We start from the raw sequence: 26,631 nt of genomic DNA on the forward strand, positions 1-26,631 counted from the left end.
AACAGTGGCCTGCTCACTCTATCCCCGCCCAGTCAGTGAGAAGCCACACCTTCCCACTTGCGATAACTTGCAACGAGTCTTTTACAGCGCTCTGGAGGAATTTTGGCCCACTCATCTTTGCAGAATTGTTGTAATTCAGCTTTATTTGAGGGTTTTCTAGCATGAACCGCCTTTTTAAGGTCATGCCACAACATCTCAATAGGATTCAGGTCAGGACTTTGACTAGGCCACTCCAAAGTCTTCATTTTGTTTTTCTTCAGCCATTCAGAGGTGGATTTGCTGGTGTGTTTTGGGTCATTGTCCTGCTGCAGCACCCAAGATCGCTTCAGCTTGAGTTGACAAACAGATGGCCGGACATTCTCCTTCAGGATTTTTTAGTAGACAGTAGAATTCATGGTTCCATCTATCACAGCAAGCCTTCCAGGTCCTGAAGCAGCAAAACAACCCCAGACCATCACACTACCACCACCAAATTTTACTGTTGGTATGATGTTCTTTTGCTGAAATGCTGTGTTACTTCTACGCCAGATGTAATGGGACACGCACCTTCCAAAAAGTTCAACTTTTGTCTCGTCGGTCCACAAGGTATTTTCCCAAAAGTCTTGCCAATCATTGAGATGGTTTTTTTAGCAAAATTAAGACGAGCCTTAATGTTCTTTTTGCTTAAAAGTGGTTTGCGCCTTGGATATCTGCCATGCAGACCGTTTTTGCCCAGTCTCTTTCTTATGGTGGAGTCATGAACAATAACCTTAATTGAGGCAAGTGAGGCCTGCAGTTCTTTAGATGTTGTCCTGGGGTCTTTTGTGGCCTCTCGGATGAGTTTTCTCTGCGCTCTTGGGATAATTTTGGTCGGCCGGCCACTCCTGGGAAGGTTCATCACTGTTCCATGTTTTTGCCATTTGTGGATAATGGCTCTCACTATGGTTCGCTGGAGTCCCAAAGCTTTAGAAATGGCTTTATAACCTTTACCATACTGATAAATCTCAATTACAGTACTTTGTTCTCATTTGTTCCTGAATTTCTTTGGATCTTGGCATGATGTCTAGCTTTTGAGGTGCTTTTGGTCTACTTCTCTGTGTCAGATAGCTCCTATTTAAGCGATTTCTTGATTGAAACAGGTGTGGCAGTAATCAGGCCTGGGGGTGACTACAGAAATTGAACTCAGGTGTGATAAACCACAGTTAAGTTATTTTTTAACAAGGGGGGCAATCACTTTTTCACACAGGGCCATGTAGATTTGGAGTTTTTTTTCTCACTAAATAATAAAAACCCATCATTTAAAACTGCATTTTGTGTTCAATTATGTTATCTTTGACTAATAGTTAACGGTTTTTGATGAGCAGAAACATTTAAGTGTGACAAACATGCAAAAGAATAAGAAATCAGGAAGGGGGAAAATAGTTTTTCACACCACTGTGTATATATATATATATATATATATATATATATATATATATATATACATATATATACACACACACGGTATATTGTTAATATATAATTACTATAGTGCTATTAAATGCATATGAAATGTGCCAGTCCTCTATAATGGTACAAGCCAAGTAGGATACGATGTTGGCGTCTGGGGACTGAAAGGTTAATTGGGGATTTTTTTCTGGAGTTTCGGCAACCGAATCCTTTGAATGACAAATTCCCACCCACCTTGTAAAGAAAGCCCCTTTGAACAGGTCCCATGTAATAATTGACTATTTGCAGCACTGTCACCCTTTGATTGATTGCAGACGTTGACGGTTACCATGGAAACTGGGCAGTGCTGGTTGTTTCCTCCTCTTCGGGATACTAATCTTGTGGAAGTTACAGGAGCTGACGGTAACAAGAAAATAATGCACAGAGCCCCTCATTGCTGAGTCTGCTGGCCGCTGTCTGCTCAGGGATGGAGGGGCCTGCATGCGCCACCTGACTTAAACGGGATTCCCATCTCAAGCAGGAGCCAAGTTCAAAGCTTCCTGCTAATGATGTATGCTGTTGAAGTGGATCTACACAGATACACTTGTAATGGCATCATTTGCATTTAACTGGAAAATTTTACCAGCGCCAAACTGCTTCTAGTTCGGTTATTTAAAGTGGTGTTATACTCCTAAAACTAAAATTTCAGTAACTACTCTTAGATACCTAAAATAACATTTGAAAGCATTCCCAACCATTCCCATGTATAAAATTACTCATTTCCACAGCAGAAAGCAGTGAAAACTTGCTTATCTCTAGTCATAGGCAAAGGCAAGAATTTCCCTGTGCTGTGTCTTCACTTAACACCTCCCTCTTTGCTAAAGTAACTCAGCTGTTGCCAAGGCGATGTGTGTCTATTCAGCAGAGGAAGTGAATACACAAGCACAGGGAGATTCTTGCCTTTGCCGATAACAATAGATAAGCAAGCCTCTACTGCTCTCTGCAGTAAAAATGTACATTTTACACGTAGGGAATACTTGGGAATGCTTTCAAATGTTCTTTTATGCAAAGCTTAGCTAAGACACTAGGGGCACATACCAATTCAGCACCCCCATTGTCAGAGTATCAGGAATACAACTGCTATGTACAGACTGTGATGCTGTTTTCTCTGTTCATTTTTGGCCAAACCCAACCCAATTCTCTTACTGGCGAATGCCACCCCTGATGTCTAACCCTAACCTCCTGTAACATCTGCAACTATGGCGGCTGCGGACACGCAGGGTATATCCGAAGCCGCCTTTGTTCCCTGTTCTCAGGCCTCATCCGTTCCGTTGGCGTCTAGCACGCCGGGAATGGTACTGTCTCGTGCTCATAGGGTCGCTGTATCGCGCGGGTGCACGCGGAGACAGGACCTTTATGCTGGAAGAAGGCGCGTCAGCTGACCTGCCGGTCGGCTGACGTCAGAGGTGACTCGCCGCTCAGATTGGCTGATTAGTAAGGGGCGCTGCTGTGAGCCCTCCTCGGCTTCTTAAGCCTTCACTGGTCATTTGCAACTTGTCTGCTGTTGCGAATACACTCGTGTTAGCGCTCAGACCTTAGACTAGTATCCGGTGTACTTTGATCTGGGAGGAAACCAGGGATTTCACACAAGACTAGGACTATTGTTATATTGTATTACTGATTACCTGTGTATGATTCTGGCTATACTCTGACCTTGCTATTGCTCATCGATTCTGTACTTCTGCCTATCTGACCTTAGTTGCTGAACCTCTGCCTGATAACTCACTACTCTTCTGCCTCACGTTTCTGTACTGTATTCGCCTCTCAGTTGCCAATCCTTGCCCGTCTGACCTCTCTACTCACCAGTGGGCCCTTGCCACTGGTGAGGTGCTCTTTTGATTAAATACCCACCAGCTCCTCTGGTGAGGTTTAGTTTAAGTTATACAGCTCCTGTGACTGATAGTACCTTACCAGCTCCTCTGGTAAGGTCTAGTTAAACTATTCAGTCGCTTGTGCTGATAGTACCTTACCAGCTCCTCTGGTAAGGTTTAGCCAAACTTTGTTGTCACTCCTGTTGATAGTACTTTACCAGCTCCTCTGGTAAAACCTATCATTTATTCTACTGTTGTTGCAGCTAGTACCCAGCAGCTCCCCTGGTGAGGGTTAGCACTGTTATTGCAGCTAGTACCTAGTACCCAACAGCTCCCCTGGTGAGGTATAGCACTGTTGTTTCGGATACTACTCACCAGCTTCTCTGGTGAGATCTATACATTTAATCTACTGTTGCACCAAACAATTTACACCTCTGTTCCTCAGCCGTCTATACTTGCATTATTGGTGATACTGCAGAACACCACATAATCGGGTATAGAGTCTGTATTATTGGTGATTCTGCAGATCACACAATAATCAGACGTCTGTGTGCTACACCAATCGTTACACCTCCATCCCTAATGTTAACCCATGCTTGATAACTAACCCTAGCCTCCCCTTTATTACCTTCCTGGTGCTTAAAGAGGCACTGTAGTGATATATTGTAGAATGCAATACATTACTCAGGATACCCCCGTATATGGTAATTTTCCTGGTTTCGGCAACATGCACTCCCTTAGCTACATATTCCTTTATATTGGTATGTAGCCCCACCTTCCCAGTGTTGTTTAGCCTAGGCTGAATAGCTGCAGGGAATTATACTCCCAGAGCATTCTGGGAGACCAGGCATTCTTTTTTACTGGCTTTGGAATTCTCAAAATTCTCTCTGCAGAGATCACCTGGCAGGACTAAAGATGTCACTTCCTGTTCAGAATGAACAGGAAGTTTCCATTAGTTTAATGTACCTTGCGATTTGCAGTCAGAAGCAAATCGCAAATCGCAGGCTAGTGGAAAAAGGCCCTTATTCACTGCATTATTTTCACTGCAGTTCCTTTTTAACCCTAACCTCTTCCTCTTTAACGCTCCCCACCCCCCACCTGGTTTATTCATAGGCACGGTATCTACCATCCTCAGCACGGCAAACATCTTTTATGCATATGCAGATCAAGCAGATGTTTCTGACATTATTGTCAGATCGGATAAGATTAGCTGCATGCTTGTTTCTGGTGTGATTCAGACACTACTGCAGCCATAGACCAGCAGGGCTGCCAGGCAACTGGTAATGCTTAAAAGGAAATAAGTATGCCAGCCTCCATATCACTCTCACCTCGGGTTCACTTAATAGCCGTGCTGTTAGGAGAGTGCAGAGAGGCTAGAGTGTTGCTGTCATTGTGACTTTAAAGGGGTTCTGTGGCCTTTTTGAAAAAAACAGCAAGTGTCACTTATCTGGGGCTTCTACCGGCCCCCTACAGCTATCAAGTCCCACGCTGTCACTGAAGCCCCCTCTGTTTCTCGCCGTGGGTCACACGCCAATTATTTGTCTAACTAGATGAATAGCAATGTGGCTGCGTGGCCATGCGTGTCCTCTCTCCCGCGCGTCATCAAGAGCTTACTGCACAGGCGCAGTACCAGAAAACTTCATACTGCGCCTGTGCACTAAGCTCCTGATGACGGGGGCCACTAGCTGTAGGGGGCCACAGAACCCCTTTAAAGTTATCTGCAAGCTTTATTTTTTAACAGCCAGCTTTAAAGGGAACCTGAAGTGAGAGGGGTATGGAGGCTGACATATTTACTTCATTTAATACCAGTTACCTGGCTAGCCTGCTAATCCTCTGCCTCTTATATTTTTAGCCATGGACCCTGAACAAGCATGCATCAGATCAGGTGTTTCTGACAAAAATCTGACAGGATTAGCTGTATGTTTGTTTCAGAAACGTGATTCAGACATTACTGATGCCAGAATGATTAGTAGGACTGCCAGGCGACTGGTTTTGTTTAGAAGGAAATAAATATGGCAGCCTCTATATGTCTCTCAGTTCAGGTGCCCTTTAAAATGGAGCTATTGAGAAGTATCTCAGTAAAGTGGAGGCTGGTCTAGGAGTCAGCGTTTCTCTTTAATGCCTTCGGTGCTGCAGCATAACAGGCAGACACGTGTAGACACTGACGAGTCATCGCTGGTTTTTAGGTCGGCGAGCCGCAGTTTATGCAGAGTACACAAAGCACTCTGGGGTGACGCTGCTCAAATACATACCAGAGAAAGAGCAGGACGAGGCATTTCTGACAACAGCTGACAATTCCGCTTCAGCTCAAACGCTTCACGTGTCGCCCGAGTTCAGAAACACAAACAATTCATCCTCCACCTGAGGCCAGCGCAGCGTGGAGCTTATGGCGGCGTGAACTGCGGTTACCTCTGGAGAGGAGTGGGGATCTCTGGAGAGAAGTGGGGATCTCTGGAGAGGACTGGGCATCTCTGGAGAGGACTGGGCATCTCTATAGAGGACTGGGCATCTCTATAGAGGCCAGCATCTCTGGAGAGGACTGGACATCTCTATAGAGGCCAGCATCTCTGGAGAGGACTGGGCATCTCTATAGAGGCCAGCATCTCTGGAGAGGACTGGGCATCTCTGGAGAGGACTGGGGAGCTTTGAAGAGAAGTGGGGAGCTCTGGAGAGAAGTGGGGAGCTCTGGAGAGAAGTGGGGATCTCTGGAGAGGACTGGGCATCTCTGTAGAGAAGTGGGCATCTCTGGAGAGAAGTCGGGATCTCTGAAGAGAAGTGGACAGGGCTGGAGATCTCTGGAGAGGACTGGGGATGTCTGGAGAATAGTGGGGATCTCTGGAGAGGACTGTGGATCTCTGGAGAGGACTGAGCATCTCTGGAGAGAAGTGGGCATCTCTGGAGAGAAGTGGGGAGCTCTGGAGAGAAGTGGGGAGCTCTGGAGAGAAGTGGGGATCTCTGGAGAGGACTGGGCATCTCTGGAGAGAAGTGGGCATCTCTGGATAGAAGTCGGGATCTCTGAAGAGAAGTGGACAGGGCTGGAGATCTCTGGAGAGGACTGGGGATGTCTGGAGAATAGTGGGGATCTCTGGAGAGGACTGTGGATCTCTGGAGAGGACTGAGCATCTCTGGAGAGAAGTGGGCATCTCTGGAGAGAAGTGGGCATCTCTGGAGAGAAGTGGGCATCTCTGGAGAGAAGTGGGCATCTCTCGAGAGAAGTGGGCATCTCTGGAGAGAAGTGGGCATCTCTGGAGAGAGGGGTGTTGAATAGTCCTAGGAAATATAATAGTAACTGTCTAGATCTACATATGAAAAAAAAACCTAAAGGACTATTGACATGAATATATGTTGGGGCCCAGAATATACTTAGCAAGCATGGAGTTCCCTTGATGGCTGTGGAGTCGGTACAAAAATCATCCAACTCCTCAGTTTTTGAAACCCCCGACTCCAGGAACCTAAAAATTACTCCGACTCCCTGACTCCAACACCACAGCCCTTGGAGGTGTATGGAATGGGTAAAAAAAAACATCTGATTCCTCAGTTTATGAAACCACCGACTTCAGATACACAAACATTACTCCTCGACAGCCCTGGTTCCATAAAAGTGTGGGTGCTTCAGTAATGCTGGGAAACAAATGTGTTAGATCAGGCTGAACTAAAAACTAAGAAAATTTAGGATGTCAGTTCATCAATTTTGATGTTATCCCTGATTGAAAGTTGTTTGGAGAAAGGTGGCAATATTTATCTATCGTACAAAGGAAGGGCGGCCAGGAACTGATAGTATGTATAGATTTGTACTGCATACAGTGTCACAGTCCTGTGGGGACAGCATTTTTATTGATTTTTAAAGGGACACTACAGCGAAAAACTGTTAAATTTAAAATACATGTAAACACATACAAATAAGAAGTACATTTTTACCAGAGTAAAATGATCCATAAAATACTTTTCTCCTATGTTGCTGTCACATACAGTAGGGAGTAGAAATCTGACAGCAGTGACAGGTTTTGGACTAGTCCATCTCTTTACAGGGAATCCTCAGGGATATATTTATTTGCAAAAGCACTTAGTTTTTTGGCAGTTGGACAGAGCAACTGCCATTCACTGTGTAGCGAGCAGGGAAGCTGGCCAGCAATGTTGTTTAAATCCTTTTTAGGGAATATCTTTATAAAGAATAAAACCCTTGCTGAGAATCCCCTATGAAGAGATGGACTAGTCCAAAACCTGTCAGTTATGTCAGATTTCTACTACCTACTGTAAGTGACAGGAACATAGGAGAAAAGTAATTTATGGCTCATTTTACTCTGGAAAAAATGTACTTCTTATTTGTATATGTTTGCACATATTTTAAATTTTACAGTTTTTCACTGTAATTTTACAGTTTTTCACTGTAGTGCCCCTTTAAGCAGATATCGAAGAGAAATAAAACTGCTAAAAGCTTATCGATTGCTGAATTTGGCTGAAGATGGCAGCTGAACAGAATTTCTGTATGAGCCCTCTGTACAATCTGTAGGTAGTGGTAGGATTGCGTATAGCTCCCACTTCCACAATAGAGGAGGATTATCCGCAACCTGAATTTGGGCCACTGCGCTAAAATGGAAACGCTACACAGCCTTGATGACTCTGCAGTGGTGACAGTGGTGTGCGCACCCCACATTTACGAGGTTTGGGACTAGCACAGAATTATATGCCAACCGCAGCAACAGAAAGTATCAAGAAACGCTGACTGAATCCATAGAACCTTAGCTGTTTATAACAACCATTTCTTTTTATCACTCTTCACATTTAATGATCCGTTAACTGGCTTAATAGTCTCTCGCTTCATACGCAGCATCCGAGATGTAATCTGCTCCACGGCGGCATTTAACGATCCCTGGAGGAAGCTGCCATATGAAGAGATGTAAGCGGCGAGTGCTTTGTAGATGAGGACCACTCCCATAATCCCTTGCTGTCTCCCGGGGTTCGACCCGCACGGTTAAATAAAGCGTGGCGGTGTCGCTTGCTAACATGACAAGTTACACGATCTCCCACAATGCACCAGGGGGAAGTTTAGCCGCTCGGCGCTCAGAGAGGGAAGCTGAACCAATGCAGCTCTCGTTTCCAGGGGTTTATAGCAGGAAATGTCAGAATTAAATTAGTTTAAGCTGGAGAATACAGGAGAGTAAAAGCCCAGAGTTTGTTCAAAATATCATAGCATAGGACATTTCGGCTGAAGAGAGATTGTTTGCAGCCTTATAGGTTGAGTTTCTCAGTTAACCCTCTATACACTGCTGGCTCTCTCAATGCCAATACATTCTTCTATAGCATTTGCTACACAGAATTTGCATTAAAGCGTTCTTGAACTCTTGCACAGCACACAATGAAAAGTCTTTATTCCACGTACTGTATAGTTGTTGGATTTATTGCTCAGTGTTCTGGGTTTCAAAGGTTAGATCAAAGTGTCTAATTAGTTCTTATCAGCAGCTGTGAACAGATTGCAGGAAAGCTCTGCCAAGGCAGCTCTCCTTATAGTAAACAGTGAGGCTTAACCCTTTCAGTGCTCCCTGCAAAAGTGAAACCCAGTAAGTTTAAGTTTTCCATGAATTGTAATAAAGCTTTTTTACCCTAAAGGTTATATGCTGTGACTAATCTCTCAAGGCCTGAGCCCACTGCTGCATTTATAAAAACGCATGTGCTTTTCAAGAGTTTCCGAAATGTGTTTTAATTTGTTAAAACGCTTTAAAACGCATGCGTTTTTATAAACACAGCAGTGGGCTCTTTCACACTAGGAGCTGTTCTGTTCATTTTAACGGAACACACCTAGGATGTGGTAAGAAAGGTAATGTTCACATTAGACAAAGCAAAGCCTCTTGGAGATTGTAATTGTGCGATGCAAGTTGTTTCCCGTCGGGTATATTGAGAACTAGCGCAGCTGATCAAACTGCAACTTCCCGTCATCATAGCGTTGTCTCAACATGCACATGAAATCAGGTTTATGCACGCGTTAGTTAGTGTGAAAGAGCCCATAGGGTAGAGAGGAAGTTTTGAGTCTAGTTCCACTTTTAATTTGGCCATCTCTGTGTATGGACTACAGGGATTCATAGTTAGTAAAAAAAAAAAAATATTGCAATAATATAGTTTAAAGAAGAACTCCAGTGAACATTTTACTGTTGATAGGTGATGTAGCTGCTGCATGGTTTTTGGCAGTTGGAAACTGCTGTAACAGCTATTTCCCACAATGCAACAAGGTTCACAGACAGGAAACTGCCAAAAAAGTACGTACTTTTCTTGTGGGAGGGGTTTCACCACAATATCAGTCATACAGCGCCCCCTGATGGTCTGTTTGTGAAAAGGAATAGATTTCTCATGTAAAAGGGGGTATCAGCTACTGATTGGGATAAAGTTCAATTTTTGGTCGGAGTTTATCTTTAAGCTGACCAACTGCAAGAAGCTGGTCAACAGTGGTCAAGTGATCGAGTTCTGCTTATTGCATTCTCTACTTATTCATATACTGTATATATATATATATATATATATATATATATATATATATATATATATATATATATATCTTACTGTATTATTACTTGTACAATGGTTTCTATTTTACCAAGGGTGTCTGCATACATTAACCTCCTTAGCATTATGCACCTCACTGTGTCAGGCATGCCGCTCAAGAGGTTTTACTGGCTTCAGGAGTCTCCCCCTCTAAAAGAATAGGTTATCCGGCTGTATAAGATCATAGCTAGCACTAGGCTAGCTACTACATGTGGTCGGCATCCCCCAATTTCCCGCGATCCCCCCGATCAGTCCGCTTATACTTTACCCAGCCAGGCTCCAGCGATCGCCACAGCCTCCCCGCATAGCTCCGGTCTTCTCAATGGGGAGGATCGGGTCTGCGCATGATGTCACAATGTCATAGCGGCTAAACACTCATAATGTTTTTTTTTTAAAAAAAAACCTTAACCACATAAATGCCTTGGCACAGGGCAGCATGATGGCATAGAGGTTAGCGCTCTCGCCTTGCAGCGCTGGGTCTCCGGTTCAAATCCCAGCCAGGACACTATCTGCATGGAGTTTGGATATTCTCACTGTGTCTGCATGGGTTTTCCGCGCACTCCGGTTTCCTCCCACATCCAAAAAACATACAGATAAGTTAACTGGCTTCCCCCTAACCCGGACTTAGACTACAGTACATACACTACACAATAAATACGCTACACAATATAGACCTATGACTATGGTAGGGATTAGTTTGTGAGCCCCTCTGAAGGACAGTTAAGTTACAAGACAATATACTCTGTACAGTGTTGTGTACGATGCCAGTGCTATATAAATACTAAAAATAATAATAACTAATTATTGACACTCATATTTATAGTATTTGTATAGACCTTACTATAGGAGTCGTCTGCATGATGTAATGACAACATTTAGTTCTGTCTCACATAAACCTCAGTGCACTCCCCATTCTTAAAGGACAACCGAGGTGACATATGACATGATGAGATAGACGTGTATGGATAGTGCCAAGCACACTAATAACTATGCTGTGTGATTATATTTAAATATAAAATAAAATTGTGGGATATCTAAGTCATTTTTAGGAGGAGGAGGACAGATACACTGGTTTTTCTTTTTCTGATCATTTTTTTCCACCTCGGATGTCCTTTAACAGCAGGACTGGCTACATAGGAAATACAAGGGATTCTTAAAGAGGAACTGTAGTGAACATAATTTAATTAATACAATTGCTTATTTTTTTTTACTATACACTGATTCATTTTGATTTAATGCAAAGGTATTCTAATTTCATGGAAATCTATGCAGCCTAGAATTGGACTAATTAAATCCATAGCTGCGTAATTTTGATTGGTCCAAGTTCAACCTGCACAAATTTGCATCATCTCAAAACGATTAGCATCTCGCTGACCATCTCTGCTCCTACTTTCCCAATATGCATGCTTTTAAAACTGTTTGGTGGTCTTTGTTCGTGACCTAGCCTGGATTAATACAATTATTATCATAATCCTAGAGCTTGACGTAGGTTTGCCACATACAAATCTGTAACTTTGGATCATTTGCTTAACATTAATTTTGGTCCGCGGCAGTGCGGCAGCTCGCGCAGTAAGGCCGGCCTGGCCTCTGCACCGTGCAGGGAGACCAGGACAGCGGCGGGGAGCAGAGCGGTCGGCGTGGAACAGTCTGCTGCAAGGGGCTGGAGAAAGCCCCAAGTGAGTAAACCTCATTTTACTAATTTTCCCTGATAACTCCTTTAAAGCTGAATGAAACCCAGCATTTCTTCTTTGCTCTAAAAAATTATTTACAGCATACTACCACCATTTTTTTTTTTTACTAGAACAGCATTCAATTAGTTAAACACAGGGCTTGAAAGTTCAGTGTAGAGAAATCTGAATGCATCCAAAGTGTAGATAATGTTATCTTGTGTTTACTTAATTTTATCAAGTGAGGAATGTGACACATTATCTGACTGTGCAGAAGCTCCCGGATGCAGAGAGACACTGAAAGCATTTCTGCCTTCAACACAACATGAATAAAACCAGTTATGAATAAAATGCAGTCAGCTTTCAAAGTAAAAACTGTACTTTTGGGAATTTCTAAATGAAGAACAATACTTATGCACAAATGCAAATATGATAACCGTATGGCATATAAAAAGTAGGAAAACATGTGTTTATTGAATATTATGTCAGGGTTTTATACCGCTTTAAAGGAAACCCAAGCCAGGGGAAAAGGTTGACTTTTACTTACCTGGGGCTTCTTCCTGACTTTTATACCCAAAATCAATATAACTGCCCTGAAGTATATTAGCAGTCGTTACATCTATCCCATGTTATATATGCAATCATTACATGTGTGTATTGTCTGTACAGTCATCATGTCCTCCCTATTACATATGTAGCCATTGTACACCCCCTATGGGAATAACAAGCATCAAGTCTCTTGTACAATAATTGCAGCCATCAAGTCCTCCCTATAACACATGCAGCCATCATACCCTCTATAGGAATAACAAACATCAGGTCTCTTGTACAATAAGTGAAGCTATAGCCACCATGTTCTCCATATAACACGTGTAGCCATCATACCCCCTATAGGAATTATACGCATCAGGTCTCTTGTACAATAAGTGCAGCCATCATGTCCTCCCTATAACACATGCAGCCATCATACCCTCTACAGGAATAACAAGCATCAGGTCTCTTGTACAATAATTGTAGCCATCAAGTCCTCCCTATAACACATGGAGCCATCATACCCTCTACAGGAATAACAAGCATCAGGTCTCTTGTACAATAATTGTAGCCATCAAGTCCTCCCTATAACACATGGAGCCATCATACCCTCTACAGGAATAACAAGCATCAGGTCTCTTGTACAATAATTGTAGCCATCAAGTCCTCCCTATAACACATGGAGCCATCATACCCTCTACAGGAATAACAAGCATCAGGTCTCTTGTACAATAAGTGCAGCCATCAAGTACTCTTTATAATAGGTAAATCAATTATGCCCCTGATTCCGCCACTTGCTTTATGGGCAACATGATGCCAGCACTTATTAAAATGGGCCCCATTTTAATAAGTGCTGGCATCATGTTGCCATAAAGTAAGTGGTGGAATCATGGCCCAATATAAAAAGTACAGCCACCATACCCACTTTAAAATGTTCTGGCATCATATCCCCATATAACAAATGCAAACATCATGACATCCTATATAGTAAGTGGTAGCATCATATCCCCATAACAAATGCAGCCATCATGCCCCCCTATAGGAAGTGGTAGCATCATATCCCCATAACAAATGCAGCCACCATGCCCCCCTATAGGAAGTGGTAGCATCATATCCCCATAACAAATGCAGCCATCATGCCCCCCTATAGGAAGTGGTAGCATCATATTCCCCATATACCAAATGCAGCCATCATGCCCCACCTCCCCATAGTAAGTGGTAGTATCATATCCCCATAACAAATGCAGCCATCATGCCCCCATATAGTAAGTGGTAGCATAATATTTCCCATATACCAAATGCAGCCATCATGTCCCCCTCCCCATAGTAAGTGGTAGCATCATATCCCCATAACAAATGCAGCCATCATGCCCCCATATAGTAAGTGGTAGCATCATATCCCCATATACCAAATGCAGCTGTCAAATTCTCCACACACAAATGCAACTATATTGCATCATATACACAGTATAATAATGCTGACATTTGTATCGTACTTTTACACAAAGCGCTTGAGAGCTGCAGCCACTAAGGCACGCTCAGTAGGCCAACATAAAGTGTTAGGCAGTCTTGCTAAAGGACTGCTTACTGAATAGGTGCTGGCTTACCGAATAGAAAAAGTAGAGATTAGCATCCTGGCCTCCTATGTCAGGGGTGGTACTCTTAACCAGTACACTATCCAGCCACCTTGTCCCTCCTATATCAAGGCTAGTCATCCTGAACTGGGATGACAAGTGCAGCTATCCTATTCCCACATAACTAATGCAGCCATCATGTTTCCATAGAACAAATGCAGTCATCATATTCCCATAAAACAAGTGCAGGCATCACTTCCTCCATAATCAAACAAGTGTGTCATTATGTCCCCATATACCTTTTTGTATGAACATGTGCAGTCCTAATAACACCCAGGCATGATGCCACTTAATATATCAAGTGAAGGTGAAGGAGAGCACCAGGTGGGCCCTTCTCTGCACCATGGGTCCTCTGACTTTGTGGTCCTCGGCCAACTACCGGGCTGCCTTCATGTAACATCTATCTATCTATCTATCTATCTATCTATCTATCTATCTATCTATCTATCTATCTATCTATCTTGCATAGAGAACATTTTGGAGTCAACCAATCTACATAACAGCTCTGATTCAAACCAGTGACCATCTGCCAGCTGCCATTACTGGGCTATGATAACCTCTCCTGTTATCACTGTACACACGTATTACAAAACACACACATACCACTATGCACTGTTGTTACTGTATATGGCTGATACACGTCACAGTGCAGTATGTACTGTTATTACTGTACACAATACAACACACTGTGTAGCTAGATCTTGTTATCACAATATACATACAATAAACACAAGGTGATGCTATAGGCTGTTATCACTGTACACATAAATACAGCACATCCTGCGTCCAGCACTCCGATGCAGTCCTTTCGTGACATCCACAGGAAGAGATGTGACACCTGCAACTAAAAACCTATAAATATCTGAAGCAGCTAGGAGACAACTTGTGTGTGTGTGTGTGTGTGTAGTAGTGTGTTTGTTGGGGGGGGAGAGAGAATCTAGCACACAAGGATGAAACGGAAAAATATTTGCAAAGGTTTTCCTCCACGTTTATGACAAATTCAGTTTGGCACAGATGCCCAGTACAGCATTCCAAACATACGGCAGAGGAATTCTCATACACTTGCAATAGAGTTGTGTTTTTTTTTTTTATTATTTTAGGTGGTTACAAGTGCACTGCAAAGAGTGATCTGGGTCAGGTTTTATGCTGCTGCAGTGCCATGTCTGAACAGCAGAGGGAGTTATTCAGTGTTATAATTGCCCATTAGCTTCTGTCTTGAGACTCCCCTCAATAAATAACTGATCAATCTCCCCCAATGGCAGAACTACAACTGTTACATTACAAAAACTTAAAAGGGATCTGAACTGAGAGGGATATGGAGGCTGCCATATTTACTTCCTTTTAAACAATGCAAATTGCCTGGCTGTCCTGCTGATCCCATGGCTCTAAAGGTGGCCCTACATTAGGCGATTTGGCGGCCAATGGTCAATCCGATTCAATAATTATTATCGTATTGGATGCAAATCAGTGCTGCCAAAAGCAGGCCCGAATGATGATGCGACCAATTTCTGGCCGCAATTGGTTATATATAGCAATCTAATATGTTGCAAGATGTCGGACTGACATTCTCGATGGTGTGCGGTGGTAACAGTGAACAATGATAGCTAATGACGAATGCGATGGAAACCCCCAGCCGATGTCCCCCCCAGTGTACATGTACCCCCTGCCCCGCCCCCTTTGGTGCCCCTGCATCAATAGGTTATCTCTCTGCCGCCCACAATATGTGCCGGAAACACGTGGGGAGCAAACCTGGAAGAGGAGTCCGGACACAGCAGCGGAGGGGTAAAGTGGGGCACGGGGGGTACATGTACATTGGGCGGTGGGGGGGCCAGGCGGTGGACACACAAGGCTGATTACAGAGAAACTTAATGCTAAAATCTCTCGGGAATCGGTCTGCTGGTGTATGGACAGGCAACAGATCTCTCTCTAATCAGAGAAAGATCTGTCTCTTAGTCGATCTGCCTATACATCGTCTTATGTATGGGCACCTTTATACTTTCAGCCATAGACCCTGAACAAGCATGCAGATCAGAAGTGTCTGGCTGAAGTCTGACTAGATTAGCCACATGCTTGTTTCAGGTGTGTGATTCAGACATTACTGGTGCCAGAATGATCAGCAGGGCTGCCAGGAAACTGGTATTGTTTAAAAGGAAACAAATATGGCAGCCTCCATATACCTCTCGCTTCAGGTTGCCTTTAAATCTCAAGCAGACAATTCTGTGCAGTGTAGATGTGGTCACACCACACAGGATGGGTCAGAGTACCCGTAACATGTAGTGTGTGCAGTTGCTCGAATAAAGAAGTCAAACGCAAGTTTGGAGCCTGTGGGGTGCCTTCTTCTACATATTGGATACACCACACAGGAGAGCCTGCGTAAACAGGCTCTAGAGTGTAACATTCCTCACAGTGTGCAGAGTCGGTGGGTGTGAATGGAAACAGTTGGGTGAATGAATTGAGACTTTCATCTAGGGGACTTTTGATAAAAATAGCAACAGCCATTTTTTATATTGGTTGTTCACTGAAAGCTGAATGAAATGTAAGAAGCCCAGGCGCCAGCATGTTCCCGGGGCGGAAGATTTTCACCTATTCCCTTTCCATGCCTAATACTCACCTGCCCCCCTCCTGATATATTACTTGCCTGCTTCCTTTTGATGCCCAATACTTGCCTACTCTCTCCCTACACCTAAACTCACCTTTTTCCTTTCAATGCCTAATAGTCACCTACTCCTACTTGGTGTCCGATACTAACTTACCCTCTACCAATGCCTAATATTCAACCGACGCCTTACTAATGCCCAATACTCACCTACAGCCTCCCAAAGCATACTACCTAAAGAAATCTCATCCAATTATTAATACTCACCCCATACCAATTCCTAATACCCACCTATTTTTTACCGCTTGCTTAATACTCACCTACCTCCTTCAGATGCCTAAGATTTCCCTACTCCTACCTGATGCTAGTGCTCACCTAACCCCTCCCACGCTTAATACTCCCCTACCCCCTCCAGATGCCTACTATCCACCTACTCCTACCCGATGCCTAGGGCTCACCTACCTTCTCCCATGTTTAATACACACATACCCCCCTCCAGATGCCTAATATCCACCTACTTCAACTCCTACCTGATGCCTAGTGCTCACCTAACCTCTTCCACGATAAATACTCCCCTACCCCCTGCAGATGCCTAATATCCACCTACTTCCACCTGATGCCTAGTGCTCACCTAACCTCTCCCACGCTTAATACCGCTACCCTCTCCAGATGCCTAATATCCACCTACTCCCACCTGATGCTAGTGCTCACCAACCTTCTCCCATGCTTAATACTCACCTACCCCCCCCCCCCTCCCCAGATGCCTAATATCCACCTACTCCAACTCCTACCGGATGCTAGTGCTCACCTACCTTCTCCCATGTTTAATATTCACATAGCTCCTCCAGATGCCTAATATTCACCTACCACCTATATCCACGTACCAGATGCCTAGTGCTCACCAACCTTCTTCCATTCTTAATATTCACATACCCCCCTCCAGATGCCTAATATTCACCTACTCCTACCTGATGCTATGCTCACCTACCTTCTTCTACTGCTTAATACTCACCTACCCCCTCCAGATGCCTAATATCCAACTACTCCTACCTGATGCTAGTGCTCACCAACCTTCTCCCATGCTTACTACTCACCTACCCCCCCCCCCCCTCCAGATGCCTAATATCCGCCTACTCCTACCTGATGCCTAGTGCTCACCAACCTTCTCCCATGCTTAATACTCACCTGTGGTGGCTGGATAGTGTAATGGTTAAGGGCTCTGCCTCTGACACAGGAGACCTGAGTTCGAATCTCGGCTCTGCCTGTTAAGTAAGCCAGCACCTATTCAGTAGGAGACCTTGGGCAAGACTCCCTAACACTGCTACTGCCTATAGAGCGCGTCCTAGTGGCTGCAGCTCTGGCGCTTTGAGTCCGCCAGGAGAAAAGCGCGATATAAATGTTCTGTGTTTGTTTGTTTGTTTTACCCCCTCCAGATGCCTAATATCCACCTACTCCTACCTGATGCCTAGTGTTCACCAACCTTCTCCCATGCTTAATACTCACCTACCCCCTCCAGATGCCTAATATCCACCTACTCCAACTCCTACCTGATGCTAGTGCTCATCAACCTTCTCCCATGTTTGATATTCACCTACCCCCTCCAGATGCCTAATATCCACCTACTCCTACCTGATGCTAGTGCTCACCAACCTTCTCCCATGCTTAATACTCACCTACCCCCCCCCCCCCCCCCCCTCCCCAGATGCCTAATATCCACCTACTCCAACTCCTACCGGATGCTAGTGCTCACCTACCTTCTCCCATGTTTAATATTCACATAGCTCCTCCAGATGCCTAATATCCACGTACCACCTATATCCACGTACCAGATGCCTAGTGCTCACCAACCTTCTTCCATTCTTAATATTCACATACCCCCCTCCAGATGCCTAATATTCACCTACTCCTACCTGATGCTAGTGCTCACCTACCTTCTTCTACTGCTTAATACTCACCTACCCCCTCCAGATGCCTAATATCCACCTACTCCAACTCCTACCTGATGCTAGTGCTCATCAACCTTCTCCCATGTTTAATATTCACCTACCCCCTCCAGATGCCTAATATCCACCTACTCCTACCTGATGCTAGTGCTCACCTACCTTCTCCCATGTTTAATACTCACCTACCTCCCTCCAGATGCCTAATTTCCACCTACTCCTACCTGATGCTAGTGCTCACCAACCTTCTCCCATGCTTAATACTCACCTACCACCTCCAGATGCCTAATTTCCACCTACTCCTACCTGATGCTAGTGCTCACCAACCTTCTCCCATGCTTAATACTCACCTACCCCCCTCCAGATGCCTAATATCCACCAACTCCTACCTGATGCTAGTGCTCACCAACCTTCCCCCATGCCTCATACTCACCTACCCCCCCCCCCCCTCCAGATGCCTAATATTCACCTACTCCTACCTGATGCTAGTGCTCACCAACCTTCTCCCATGCTTAATACTCACCTACCCCCCCCCCCCTCCAGATGCCTAATATCCACCTACTCCTACCTGATGCTAGTGCTCACCAACCTTCTCCCATGCTTAATACTCACCTACCACCTCCAGATGCCTAATATCCACCTACTCCTACCTGATGCCTAGTGCTCACCTACCTTCTCCCATGCTTAATATTCATCTACCACCTCCAGATGCCCATCCCCCCCCGATGCCCATCTACCTCTTCCCAATATCCATCATTCAGCTACCCTTCCTGATGCCGAATATTCATCTACCCTTCCTGATGCCGAATATTCATCTACCCCTTCTCAATATCCATCATTTAGCTACCCTTCCTTATGCCCGAGGGCCCTTTTATACTGGGGCAGTGCGTCCAATTGAGAAATGGAGAAAGTCATACTTCCCACGTTGCAGTATGCTGTGCAGAAGTGCCTAATCTAACGGTAGCGCAGAACTGTTACCATGCAGGATCTGCAGCGACCTGCGAAGGCCCGGAAGTCATATTAGTCTATGGCGACGTGTTTTTTTTTTAAACAGTTGACGTTGCAGCGTGCATCCGCAGAAGCGTATTATTACAATACACTTCCGTGTACTTCTGCATATCCCGAAGCAGGAAGTGATGGCAAGCGTGCATCACTTCCTGTTTGGCTGAATGCCAGACAGGGAACACCACGTACAAAAGCAGTGTTCCTTGAAGGCCTGTTTGCGTGTGTTTGCCTGTGTGTTTCCACCATAGGCTATATTGGAAACGCATTCACTGTCCAGGAAAAAAAAATATCACTAACCACATGAGTGGTTCCACTTACAACGGATCCAATGGATCCACTGCAGTGAGCGGACATTAAAACGGCCATTTTCCGCTGCAGTGGGAACTGAGCCTAATACTCACCTATCCCTATCGATTATTCAGCTGCTCTCCTGGATGCCTAAAATTCACCTACCCTGCCCAAATGACTAACAATAACCTATCCCCAACTTACCTTCATTCAAACATTTACCCCTCACCCTGACCCAGTCCTCACATTTACCCTCCTCCATCAAGACCTGTTACCCACCCTTTATCTGCCATACTTTTGGTCACATCCTGCTTGTATTGTGAGAGAATTTCTATGAGCAGATCCCTAAGATGTCTGTGATATTTACTAGGAGGAAAAAGAGAAAAACAAAGGCAAAACAATGAATAACATCAGCGCGAGAGGGTGATAATATACATACACAGGCAATGTTACCTTCCCCTGTGTGTGTGTAAATGTGTATGTATATGAATATAATATATGTATATATATATATATACACACACACACACACATATACAGTACATACGCAGACACTATTGTTATACATACAACATATGCATACACACACGCACATATATCTATAACACACATACACACACGGATATAGCGCGCTGATGATATTGATTGATTTGGACATATTGACGGGAAGGACAGAGATCACTGGTAGCATTTTGTCCACTAAGTGCTGAGATTTATTTAACTGTACTGAGTATATATATATATATATATATATATATATATATATATATACATATACATACACACACATACATACATACACACACACACACTGTAAAAAATATAAAAATATATATATGAATGCAAAGATATTTTTCTGTGCATTTCTGAACAGCATCTTGTAGCCAAGTTCTCTCCATCTTTGCTTGATAACCGTAACGAGAGCGCAGCACAGTGTATCCACACTACGGCACCTCTATCTGCAGCCCCTGATGATGGAGTCACACAGCGCTCCCCCCGTATCCTCCTGTTACCTGGATACTGGAGCTACCTTGGCTTTCCTTCCATCTCTTTTTTTTTTTTATTCCCGAGGAATGAGATAGAGAGAATAAATAACTCTCAGCCCAGCTGCTATATTTCTGCCCCCGTTCTGCTTCCCCCGTACACTTCCACAATTCTGGGCATCCTCCAGCTTCACAGAGAGCCACGCACATCAGTACTGGCATAACTACTCCACATCCATGTCTGCTCTGGGTTATTTATTTTCACACACTTGGAACTTGGAGGAAGAGAGGCAGCCAGGCTCAGCTCCATGTTGGCTGTGGGTAATAAGGGTCTAATTGATGCGACTGAGGAACATATCGTCATAGTAACAGGCAAAAGAAAAAAAAACTAATTCTGCGGGGTACTCACTGTGATGGTGGTCTCCTTGTTCTGTTTTTTGGTGGGTGATGGGGAGCCGGGGCTCTGCGGGGAGAGACAAGAGGCATCGTCAAAGCTGGTCTCGATATCTGACATTTTACAGTCACTGTTTGTGTGTGTGGAGATTGGATCAGGTGCGGGAGTCAGCGCATCAGTCCGGCAGCATCTGCAGCATCAGCACCACAAGCGATGGATGGACGGCAGCAGCAGCCTCTTGTGCCGTGTCCAGCCAAGCAGCACATGAGCTGTGTGTAGCCAGAGAGCCCTCACACCTCCCTTCTGTGATGTGTGTCAGTGAGGAGGACGGGGATCCCAGCTGCTCTCTCTCACACACACACACACACACACACACACACACACACACACACACACACACACACACACACACAGGCAGATATACACACACTCGCACACACAGGCAGATATACACACACACACACACATACTCTGGGGTCACACTCGGCATCCCCCATCCTATAGGAAGTAAATATTGTGCAGGCAGTGCGCTCTGCCAGGCAACCTGTTACCAATGTAACTGGGGCATCCGGACTCCTTGTTTCAATATCGGGGGTTCTCCGTTTCACGTAGCCTCTCTGCGGATAAGAGCTTTTTACTGTTTCCCCTGCATTATTTTATATTTTTATTTGGGGAGAAATGGCAAATGTAAAATGAGGGGAAAAAAACCTTTTTTGAGAGCATAATTAATAGTAATAATAGTAATATAAAGATGAAAGCTTACTACCACGATTACTACTAATAATCTATTATGATCATTTCCACGGCAACACATTACAATTATTGCCATAAAAAGAATATAATAATTGCTAAACATTGTACAGTATATCTCTGACATATACCACAGTGCAGTATGGAGATCACTGATCCATTCCCAGCAATCTCTGCACCAGAGGAGCTTACACTCTAATGGGCAGCACGGTGGCGTAGCGGTTAGCGCTCTCGCCTTGCAGCGCTGGGTACCCGGTTCGAATCCCAGCCAGGCCACCATCTGCAAGGAGTTTGTATGTTCTCCCCGTGTCGGTAAGGCTTCCCCCTAAATTGGCCCATTATACATTATACTCTGTACAGCGCTGCGTAATATGTCGGGACTATATAAATACTTAAAATAAATAAATAATAATGTCCTTACCAAAGTCACACACTATTATTATTGTACATTATATAGCTCTGACATATTCCTCATAAAATATTGATGGATCTAATATTTGTAGTTATAGATCTGCCTGGCCATAGAGAGAGACAGAAACAGCTCCACCTGCTGGCTGAGAATGTTATCTATGAAATATTCATAAGTTATCATTCTTAAAATAAACCTGAGATGAATCCCGTCAGAAGTGCGATGGGGATTACCGGACTGAATTGCGGAGGGACCAGGTGGCGGAGGAGGACGGCTAGGAACCAAGCAGCCAGAAGAGGGCTGGAGGAAGCCCCAGGTATGTATATATATATTTTTTTTATTTTGCCCCTCTTAGGTACACTTTAATTATAACAAAAAGTATTATTTTAATTATTACCTCGTTTAAAACATATTCATTTCTTTTGAGATACAAAAAAACAAAACTTGCTCTATACCAGATTTCTGCACTGCAGTAGTCAGTCATCAGAAACAGAACATCCATTTGAATGCTCCACCCCCATCTTTTATGCCTCATTCATGCGGGGCGATTTAATAGCAACTTCAGCTTGTCGGTAAAATGGCTAGAGCTTGAAAAAAACTGCTATGGCGGTGCAAATCAATGCTAATGTTCACACTGTAGTAACTGCCAGCAACTAGCGATTTGCTGAAATTGCATGAAGCATTTTTTAGAGATTTTGGAGCGATTGCATTTCAATGTTAATTCTGAAGCCATTGTAAAACAAAAAACAGATACTCCCCTAAGGAGAGGGAAGGCTCTGGGTCCTATAGACTCTTTCCGGTCTCCTCACAGTCCCCACGTTCCCCTGCAGGCTCCCCCATTAGCAGTCTATGACCCATGAGTCGTAGACTGCTCTCTTCCGGGTTGCGCTGGCTTCAAGAGTCTTCAGAAGCATTTGGGCTTCTGTAGATGGGCAGCTCCGTAATGCGCATGCGTAAGTGCCCTCTCTCGTGCATGTGCGCAGTATAGAGCCCAAGTGCTTGTGAAGACTTCCGAAGTCTCCCGCGACGGGAGATTCATATGGAGGAGCCTGCGGGGGAACAAGGACATTGTGAGGAGGACAGAAAGGCTCTATAAGACCCAGAGTCTTCCCTCTCCTCAGGTGAGTATCTGTTTGTTTGTTTTTTATTAAGGCTTCAGAATTGCTTTAAAGAATCACAATGCACAATTGTTCCAAAATCACTTTTCTATACAGTGAAAAATTACAGGAAAATTGCTTTGCAAAACATGAGCGTTTTGGGATTGCCAGTGTGAATGGGGCCTTCAGCGCTCATTAGTTAATGCAGTGTAATGTAATAAGCCAGAATCTCAGCCATTTACTAGCAATATGATGAGGAGGTAATTCTGGGTAATGCTATGTTCACCCTCACTGCACTGCACTGATTAAACACTTGTGACACGGATATCATGTCGCTTAAAAACTGCTGACATCATTCTGAAAATATCATTCATCGCCCCGCTTCTATCTAATGAGGCTTAAGCAGGAATAATTAGGAGAGGAAAATCTACTGTGACACAGAGTGGAGAGGCAGAACGCCCCCACAGTCCCCCATCACTAGCCCTCTGGACATCAGCTCGGCACATAGGGTTATTCTGGACACCGGCCTGGCCCAGCACCGTCTAACCCTCTGGACACTGGCCTGGCCCAGCACCGTCTAACCCTCTGGACACTGGCCTGGCCCAGCACTGTCTAACCCTCTGGACACTGGCCTGGCCCAGCACCGTCTAACCCTCTGGACACTGGCCTGGCCCAGCACCGTCTAACCCTCTGGACACTGGCCTGGCCCAGCACCGTCTAACCCTCTGGACACTGGCCTGGCCCAGCACCGTCTAACCCTCTGGACACTGGCCTGGCCCAGCACCGTCTAATCCTCTGGACACCGGCCTGGCCCTGAACTGTCTAACCCTCTGGACACCGGCCTGGCCCAGAACTGTCTAACCCTCTGGACACTGGCCTGGCCCAGCACCGTCTAACCCTCTGGACACCGGCCTGGCTCAGCACCAACTAAAGGGGGCCATACAGTTATAGATTTGCAGCAGATTTGATCAGGTGTGCCACACACTAGCAAAAGATTTCCAATAGATTTCAGAATGCATTATTGGACCATTAGATCCAATGCAACCCTATAGGCCATCGATCTGCTGCCAGCAGCAGATCGACCTAGATCTTCCATCCTGTCAGATAGATCAAATCCATCGAAATCGGCCACAAACCGATCGATCAATAGATTTGAAAGGATAATGATTTCTGATCGATCGATTCTATAGAATCGATCGATGGCTGAAATCGACCAGTGCATGGGCCCATTAATACTCTGGACACCGGCCTGGCCCAGCACCGTCTAACCCTACCGTCTACCCATACTCTGTGCTGCTGGAGGACTCTGCTTCTTCCTCTATCCAACCCTCCTGTCCTGATATACTCTGTGCTGCTGGAGGACTCTGCTCCTTCCTCTATCTAACCCTCCTCTCCTGATATACTCTGTGCTGCTGGAGGACTCTGCTCCTTCCTCTATCTAACCCTCCTGTCCTGATATTCTCTGTGCTGCTGGAGGACTCAGCTCCTTCCTCTATCTAACCCTCCTCTCCTGATATACTCTGTGCTGCTGGAGGACTCTGCTCCTTCCTCTATCTAACCCTCCTGTCCTGATATTCTCTGTGCTGCTGGAGGACTCTGCTCCTTCCTCTATCTTAGGGCTGGTTCAGACGGACGTTTGGAGGCGTCGCGTTCGTTGGCGTTGCGTTCGTGATGCGTTCAGGCTTTCAGCAGCGTTCGCATTGCGTTCGGATGCGGTCACGTTTTTTCTGCCCCTAGAGGGACATTACCCGTCACGGTTAACCGCCCCTGGAAGCAACATGTAGCTTCCAGGGGCTCCTTGAACGCCAGTGAAAATCGGGACCCTAACGCCGCGTTTGTGCAAACGCGCGTAAAAGCTTGGTACAAACGCTCCCATTCGCTTGAATGGGAGCGTTTAACACCAAGCCCCGAACGCTGGCAGTAAACGCTCTGCAAACGTCCGTCTGAACCAGCCCTAACCCTCCTCTCCTGATATACTCTGTGCTGCTGGAGGACTCTGCTCCTTCCTCTATGTAACCCTCCTCTCCCAATATACTCTTTGCTGCTGGAGGACTCTGCTTCATCCTCTATTTAACCCTCCTCTCCTGATATACTCTGTGCTACTGGAGGACTCTGCTCCTCCCACTATCTAACCCTCCTCTCCTGATATACTCTGTGCTGCTGGAGGACTCTGCTCCTTCCTCTATCTAACCCTCCTCTCCTGATATACTCTTTGCTGCTGGAGGACTCTGCTTCATCCTCCATCTAACCCTCCTCTCCTGATATAATCTGTGCTACTGGAGGACTCTGCTCCTCCCACTATCTAACTCTCCTCTCCTGATATACTCTGTGCTGCTGGAGGACTCCGCCCCTTCCTCTAACTCTCCTGATATACTCTGTGCTGCTGGAGGACTCTGCTCCTCCCACTATCTAACTCTCCTCTCCTGATATACTCTGTGCTGCTGGAGTACTCTGCTCCTTCCTCCATCTAACTCTCCTCTCCTGATATACTCTGTGCTGCTGGAGGACTCTGCTCCTCCCACTATCTAACTCTCCTCTCCTGATATACTCTGTGCTGCAGGAGGACTATGCTCCTTCCTCTATCTAACTCTCCTCTCCTGATCTCTATCTAACTCTCCTCTCCTGATATACTCTGTGCTGCTGGAGTACTCTGCTCCTTCCTCCATCTAACTCTCCTCTCCTGATATACTCTGTGCTGCTGGGGGACTCTGCTCCTTCCTCTTATCTAACCCTCCTCTCCTGATATACTCTGTGCTGCTGGAGGACTCTGCTCCTCCCACTATCTAACCCTCCTCTCCTGATATACTCTGTGCTGCTGGAGGACTCTGCTCCTTCCACTATCTAACCCTCAGGCCCGGCCCTAGACCATTTGCCGCCTGAGGCAAACTTTAAAGAAATCGCTGCTGCGCCCCCCCCCCCGTGGGTGTGGGGGGGCCGCCCGAGCTGGAGGGGATAGCGGGCAGGAAGGGGGTATTGGGGCTAGCGGCGGGGAGGGGGGTCGGACCCCCCCCCCCTCCCTCGCCCGGGTCCCCCGTCCTCCGCTCCCCTCCAGCTTGTTATGCGCGCTGGCTGCGGCTGTAAGAGGCAACGGGCGGGGATCACTCACCTCGTTCAGCCTGCGCTCCACTGACGTCACTTCCTGCTACGCCGCAGGAAGTGACGTCAGTGGAGCGCACGTTGGAACGAGGAAGAGGTGAGTGATCCCCGCCCGTTGCCTCTTACAGCCGCAGCCAGCGCGCATAACAAGCTGGAGGGGAGCAGAGGACGGGGGACCCAGGCGAGGGAGGGGGGGTCCGACCCCCCTCCCCGCCGCTAGCCCCAATACCCCCTTCCTGCCCGCTATTACCTCCAGCTCGGGCGGCACTCCACACCCACGGACGGGCGGGTGCCGCCCCCTCAGAAGCGCCGCCTGAGGCAAACGTTTCACCCCGCCTCATGGGCGGGCCGGCCCTGCTAACCCTCCTCTCCTGATATACTCTGTGCTGCTGGAGGACTCTGCACCTTTAACTTACAGTATAGTCCCTT

The 26,631-nt window shown here is 45.6% G+C and overlaps 1 protein-coding gene across 4 annotated transcripts in view; it reads right to left on the reverse strand.

Moving 5' to 3' along the window:
• The window catches only part of GAS7 (growth arrest specific 7), a 489,292-nt gene that overhangs the window by 66,230 nt on the left and 396,431 nt on the right, over nt 1-26,631 (reverse strand). For all 4 annotated transcript variants that reach the window (XM_068263919.1, XM_068263920.1, XM_068263921.1 and 1 more), the window contains one exon: nt 20,866-20,919. In XM_068263919.1, coding sequence (XP_068120020.1) covers nt 20,866-20,919 — 54 coding nt within the window. The remainder of the gene's footprint in view (nt 1-20,865; nt 20,920-26,631) is intronic.

Source organism: Hyperolius riggenbachi, chromosome 12, assembly GCF_040937935.1.
Source record: "Hyperolius riggenbachi isolate aHypRig1 chromosome 12, aHypRig1.pri, whole genome shotgun sequence".
NCBI classification, from domain to species: domain Eukaryota; kingdom Metazoa; phylum Chordata; class Amphibia; order Anura; family Hyperoliidae; genus Hyperolius; species Hyperolius riggenbachi.